This window comes from Benincasa hispida, chromosome 1 (assembly GCF_027475165.1).
Source record: "Benincasa hispida cultivar pf3 chromosome 1, pf3_genome.v1.1, whole genome shotgun sequence".
In the NCBI taxonomy this organism is placed as follows: domain Eukaryota; kingdom Viridiplantae; phylum Streptophyta; class Magnoliopsida; order Cucurbitales; family Cucurbitaceae; genus Benincasa; species Benincasa hispida.
In genome coordinates, this window is record NC_143478.1 from 41,665,119 (window position 1) to 41,672,312 (window position 7,194).

General features: G+C 34.3%; 1 protein-coding gene across 2 annotated transcripts; it reads left to right on the top strand.

The window, feature by feature from the left end:
- Positions 1 to 2,857: 2,857 nt before the first annotated feature.
- Positions 2,858 to 6,759, top strand: LOC120070299 (glutamyl-tRNA (Gln) amidotransferase subunit C). Of its 2 annotated transcripts, XR_016523873.1 has the most exons (5): positions 2,858 to 3,003; positions 3,168 to 3,244; positions 4,518 to 5,314; positions 6,214 to 6,438; positions 6,562 to 6,759. XR_016523873.1 is itself a non-coding variant. In XM_039022216.2 (4 exons), the coding sequence occupies exons 1-3, from the start codon at positions 2,945 to 2,947 to the stop codon at positions 5,312 to 5,314; spliced, it is 933 nt and encodes a 310-aa protein (XP_038878144.2). In that variant the 5' UTR covers positions 2,858 to 2,944; the 3' UTR covers positions 6,214 to 6,759. The 2 variants fall into 2 exon arrangements, 1 of the variants encoding a protein (XP_038878144.2); XM_039022216.2 differs by having other exon boundaries at positions 6,214 to 6,759.
- The last annotated feature ends 435 nt before the right edge of the window (positions 6,760 to 7,194 follow it).

The window sequence follows — 7,194 nt, forward strand, 5'->3', positions numbered from 1 at the left end:
AACTTCCAGAACAAACTAAGCCTTTCCCAAATCTTTCATTTGGAATTGGTTCACTAGCCAGTTCTTAACGTCAGTCAGTAAACCTATATAATTTCCAATGAGTAGGATATCGTCTACATATAACACTAAGAAAGCTAATGATCTGTTCATTTATTTAAACCCAACCCAATCTAAATGAGTTAATAACCCAACCTAAACCGCACGACTTGGGTTGGATTGATTATTTTTTCAGGTAGTCGGGTTTTTTAAACACCCCTCAATAGTAAACAATCTTTGGTTCTCGATGCAAACACATAGTGTCAGTAGGAATAATACATGAGGTACTCCAGATATCAAACCAAAAGGACTCGATGTTAAAAAAGCTCTAAGTATGAATAAAACTTGTCTTAAGAATGGAAGTGCAATTTAATTGGCAAAAATCATTGGGAGATGATTGGTTGTGTATAAACAAACTAAAAATGATAATAATAAAATAAAGCTAGACTTAAAAATGTGCATACCCTTTGATGGGAGAATATTACCTTTCATGCAATTGTAATTTTACTCAAACTTTAGCATGGTGAATTGGATTCAACACTATTCGACCTTCTATAAAGTATCTTTAGGAGTATAAGCCATTAAATCTATATGTCTATGGTTAATAAGAACTTAGATAGATAAAAGCACAATCTCAAGTTCTAAAGGTTTCTTAAGAAGTGTCCTATAAACGAAAATTTTGAGACCTCGTTCCTATTGAATTTCCTAGTTCCTACACTCCAATTAGTACTAATCGTCCAAAGAATGTAGAGTCACTTGCTTAAGGCCGATGGCATCTAGGATTTTTCAACCAATGTGATATCTCACATGAGTAGAGATGTTCACTAGGTGGAGCATGGTTGGGATAACTTCTTCGTACCCATTCTTACCCTCCCATTTCAATCTCCATCCCCACAAAAATTTTCATTTAATTTTGATGTGATCAGGGCAAGGATTCCCCATGGAAATTTGAACCGATCAAAATCTTCACAGAGAATTATCTCCCATTTTTTTAAATAATCAATTAATTTAAATAAATTCTATTAAAATGTTTTTAAATTATTAATTCCACGTGAAAATTTTAAATTTAATTTTGTTATATATATATATAATCTAAAGGGTTTCTTTCAAATATAAGAAAATGAGCCAATTTATTTACAAATATAACAAAATGTCACTATGGATTAGTGATAGACTGTGATAGACACGGATAGACATCTATCAATATCTACCACTATCAATAACTGATAGATAGTAACATTTTACTATATTTGAAAAATATTTATAGTAGTTTTGCCCTTTAAAAAAATTACCCTAATCGAAACTTCAATTAAAATATATCAATTGCATCAACTAGTAAACAATAAATTTTGAAATTTAAATATAGTATTTATATAATAATAATAATAACAACAACATAACCACGGTTTAAAATGTCGATGTCAACAAAAATATCAAAGTCCTAATGTTATAGAAATTTCGATAGAAATATTGATAAAATGTCAATTTCAATGGATATTGTTGAATGAGAAATTTCGGCGAATCACGAGTTGCCACATTATCAATGAAAGCCCGAGCCTATTGGAAAAATTATAAGTTGAATTGGGCCGAGTAATTAAAGTCACTTGAGCCCAACCCAATTCAAACTCATAGTGAAATTTTGGGTCAAATTAAAGATTAAACTCAACTCTAGTATTTTGGTCCAACAATAAATGGGTTGAAGCCCAACTTAGCCCAAACCCAATTTTGGCACAGTAAAGTAATTAGGCCCAAGTCCATGTAAGGTCCATAAGAAACTTCTATAGAGATATTATCTCTTCATTTGGGAGGAGGTTGAAGGAATTGAAGGCAAAATCTCTATCTGAAGCTCTAAGGCTCTGAAGATCAAAAGACATGTCAAAGCCAAAAGACATATCAAAGCTCTGAAGATCAGAAGACACTAAAGTTAGGAAGATCAGAAGACATATCAAAGTTCTAAAGACCGAAGTCCTTTGAAGATGCAAGCAATCTGACCACGATTGAAGACAGAAGTCCTTTGGAGATACCAACATTCTGAAGACTAAAGTCCTTTGAAAATACAAGCACTCTTCCAAGACTTCTACTTAAAAAACGTACGGTGCTTTTCTTCTTCAAGTCAAGCACATCCACCCAACTGAGAGAGAATCAGAGGATAAGTACTAGAGATCAAACCATATCACATCAAATCAACATCAACACCAACTCAAGTTCAAAAACAAGTTTCTTTGGAAGCCTTGTGCAAACACTAATCATCCAAGAAGATCAACAAACCCAAAGATCGATCATTCAAGAAAGTCGATCATCCAAGAAGATCAATAAGCCCAAAGGCCGATCGTCCAAGAAGATCAACCAGCTTAAAGATTATAATTTATTTCGAAAACATCAAAATACTATGTATTAGAGATTGTACTCACTTTCCACAAAATTAATACAAATACAAAGTTCAAGTTCCACGACATAAATTTCTCTTGAAATCTCGTGCGAACAGATATTTCTAAAAAAATATAAAAACAAATAATTAAAAAAATTAGTAAATAAACATTTTATCATTTGTGAACAAGTTAACACATCTATTATTTATATTATATTTACATTAGTAAAATTTTGTTGATAATTATTATGTTTCGTGGATTTTTCTACAGCATAATGTAAATTTTGATTCACTCCTCATATCAATATCATGTACATACAAATATGAAAATATTGATAGAAATATCGATATATCGGAAATTTAATACTACGGACGTAACAAATTTCAAATGTAAAAAAAAATCAAATAAAAAAGTGAATTCTTATTCAAATAAAAATCTCAAAAGTTAAAAATTCAAAGGAAACGAAAAGGAAGAGAAGAGTAAATTTATAATAATGGTTTCACAAAGCCGTCGAGAAAAATCCACATTCGATGTAGAAAATGATTGTTTGTAGGCTCCGTTCCCGCCTTCTCCACATTCTTCACTCATCTTCTTCAAGGCCAGCTCTCTTCTCTCCAAAACTTTGTGATCAGATTAACTCATTTTTCATGTTTCTCACTTCTACTTGCATATTGGGTTTTTGTTTCGATATCGAATCCAACACTTTCTTACAGAAAAAAGAAATAATAAAAATCTAACCAATTGCCTTTTTGCGTTCTTCAGATTGCTAGCCGTCCCAGAAGATGCTGCAAGAAGTTCAAGAACATGGGTTGATTGTGGGTTTCGTCCAAATTACCAAGGCAAGTGTTTTGGTGGCTCAAAATTTGCACCTTGCAATTTATTACTTTTCTGAACTTGTTGGCTTTGTTATGGGGTTGATTGGTGAACGGTGATGGTGTTCATTATGAAGTTTGGAAATTATGTTGATTGGTTGTGGTAGCACCATTTGGTCGTAGACTAATCTGTTGTGGGCACCATCTGTTTGTTAAAAGTCCTGAGAGAAGCTATCGTTGGGCATTTGCAGAATTTTCATTTCTGGCTTTCAGTAGTTTTGGCTTGGTCATCATTGAAGTCTTGGCTGGCTATCCATGTTGTTATGGATATCTGCTGTTGCTCTTTATTTGTTTGGGAATTTATGTCTTTTGCTTGTCAGTGAATGTTGGTTTTGTGTTAAATGGGATGGCTTACTAGATTTCTTGTTTATTGACGATAATACTTTGTCTCTTTTCTGTATGCTGGTTGGCCATGCTTTTGCCTTTTGAGATGAGAAAAATATATCTGGGATGAAATCAAGTTTTCATTGAGAAAAGACAAGCCCAATACGAGAGATGCTCAGACAAAAACTCAAACTAGGACTCTAATCAATAAGAATGATAGGTAAAGGATAATTATTGAACTCCACCCTACATGTCAAAAAGTTCCTCCCTTGTCCTGAACCAGTTAGTGTAACAAAACCTTCTCCATCATTAATCAATACTCTTTGTCTCCAGCCAAACACATGACAGCATCTCTCTAAAATTATCTCCGGTATTAAAGTTAGCTTCCGTCAGTAGATATTGAGCTGAAGCAAAAGTCTCAGTTATAGTTAGATGAATCACGACAGTTAAAAAGTCATAGCAAATCTTGTGGCTGCTTGTGCTAAAAACCAGCAATAATTTGCGCAAATCGATGGAATATTGGGATGGGAAATATTATGTTTGATTGCATATGCTACTCTGAAACCATGTGATATGGGAAGTGAGAGTTTGGCCCCAATTTAGTCGTATGCCATTTAGAAATTGGCTTTGGTACTACACTTGTCAAGTACTGAAATTGAGAGGGCGAACTCATTCAGAACTCTTTCAGATTAAAGGCATGTCATTATCACCATGTTTGGACTTGGATGTGCAAAACAACAAAAATGCAGAAAAGGAGAGGAGATATTGAATATTTGTCAGAGAAGGATTATACTTGTTTCTTAAGCATTAAATTGTTTGAACGTATTTGATTTTACCCTCTTCAAACCTTTGTAATTTTCAGTTAAGGACTTCTGCTTCTGCTTATGACCACCTGCTATATTCATATTTTTTGCAGCATCAAGATCATATTCTCGTGGGGAGCGCAAACATTATGACCTCTTTGGAAATGTCCGGCCTGGTGATAAGGAATTTAGGAAAGCCTGGGAAAAGCAGATGAATGAAGAAGAATCTACTTTATGGACTGACAGTGATGCTGAGGCAGACAATAAAGAAGAGAAAAAAAATCATCTCGAAGATGAGATAAGAAAGGTAAGGCAGCAGGCAAAAGAACACTCTGACTTGATTGATGCTGATGACAGTGATGAATTATGGAGTGTTTGGTCTGGGAGCGATGAAGAGAAGACCTTGTGGACTGGTAGTGAAGGTGACGATGATGATGATATTCCTACAGAGGCCTACCCCAATGAAAATAGTGACAAATACATAGATAGACTATTCGAATTTGAGGAAACATCTAAATACCGAACAATTTCGGAACTCTTGAAATCTGAACAGGAACCAGAAGAGTTATCCCCTGGAAAACAAGCCAGGAAACTTGCTGTCGAGAATGCATTGAAGAAGTTAAAGAAAGGGCCGGATGGTCGTTATACCAATGTGTGGGAGGTCATAACTGATATAGATATCTTGATAGGAGCTTTTGAAAACATAGTCTCAGGACCTGAATATGCAGAGCTCAGACAGGAAGGGCAGAAGAAATTGAATATTCAGTTTTTCAAGGATATACAAGCACGCATGAGAGATCCAAATTTTAAGTACTCGCCTGAACTGAAGTTGAAACCAAAAAGCAAACTGGTTCCCCAAAAGAAGTGGCAGAAAGCACAGTCTCGGCGAAGGAAAGCACAGAAGCGATGAGTATAAATTTTTCTTTTTGCCTCCATTTATGAATTTTATTTACTTATAGACTCTTGGCTTAGTGTTCATATCTATCTTATGGCTACAATATAGTTTATCAGAATTCTTCTGGGCAGATCCCACGAGTATCATACAAATATATTGATTCATGTTCTATGCTTCTGTAAACTCTCTTTCTCCATTTCTCTCATTTCATATATAGGAGGATATGCATGCCTAGTCTCCAGAATTCTTGAATGATCCTAGCCCTTTTAGAAAATAGTGGCAGGATTGCACTATTTTAATGCAAATAGGTTTTGAATTTTGGGTTCTATTTTGCTCTATGAAAGTAGAAAACAGAGGATTTGATTTGATACACACACGTTTTTAGTTCCTATGCTCACATATATTTCTTCTATAAATTGGAGTATGCAAGTATAGGGCCTACTCCTTATATTATGTTCATAATCCATCCCACTGATATTGGATATGCTTTGCCCATCCCAAGGCCAGCTCTGATAGACAAGAATGATTCTAAATTGCTAATTTCTTTTTCCTAGTACTTGAACCTAGAACCTTGAGAGTGTATCTAAATATACCATACATTTACTACCAAATCCATTTCTTGGGAGCCCCTGCTCATGAAAGTTCAATACCAAACATCTTACTGATGAAAGCAGAAATTTGATAAAGGTATGAAGTTGAAGTGAAAGCAAAGTATCTGTCTAACAGTTAAATTAGTTCTACTAATCCTAAATATACTTGAGTGGATGAAATACTGACAATATGCATATGAAAATAGACCTAAACAAGCTCCTTTCATTCATCACACTTCTTCATATGTTGTTTGTCTCACTAGTCTGTTGGTTGTTAGCTGCTCATCATTGCCTTTAATGGCTTCTCGTTCTGATGTATATCAGTCAAGCATAAGGGAAATCTGGAAAGATGCCAAATCGGTAGTCTTGAACATATGCGCCATCTGGAACACCGTCAAACTGATCGCCTTGAATACCTACATTATGAGCCACGGATATCATCTGGTTTCCTAGCTTTTCATTCTCCCAGTAAGCTCTTGCCTTCTGTGCTGCAGCTGTAGTGACTGGATGATATCGGAAACTGCTTGACATGCCACTTTCTTGATCGAGGTAACGTTCAAATAGCGACCGATTATTGAATACTCTATCAAATATTGGGAGCATATACTGATTTTGGAGGCTATAGAAGGGTTCTGTTGCATCTTTCATTTGGTTGTCTATGTTTTTTCTTAGGTTTGCTTCTTCAGCTTCATCTTGTTTGGAAGTTGAAGACCAAAGTTCAGCATGCTTGCCTAATTTGAGAAGCTTCTTTATCAAAATGGTTGAATCCACACTGCCTGTGACCGTGACCTTTTGTTGTTCAGAATTTATGTTTACCTTATAAACACCTGAAAATTCCACATAAGAAGAAATTAATTTTTTTTGAAGTTATCAACTTTTTTTAAGTTAAAAACAGAAGATACAATCTAAAAAACTCTGAGATGTTATTCAAACTAAGGTGTCCATACTTCTTAATATACGATCTAGAAAAGAGAAACTATAGATTAGTTCTTAAATACAACGAAATAATAAAAAAGGAAGCCATTGTTGTTTACCTTCGATCCTTTTGAGAAGTTTTCTTACTTTCTGCAGGCAACCTTGACAATTCATGTGTACTTTAAGAACATGTGTCTGTTAAACAATGTTTGGACAAGCAAATTTAAAAAAAAAAAAAAAAAAAAAAAAAAAAAAAAAAAAAAAGCAATAATATTAACAAATGAAAAAGGTTTTCTTCACTCTTCAAATAAAATAGAAAATATTATAACAGAAAGTATCCATTCACATGTCTCAATAACCATTTCGTTTTTGGCCTTTATCTTCATCTTA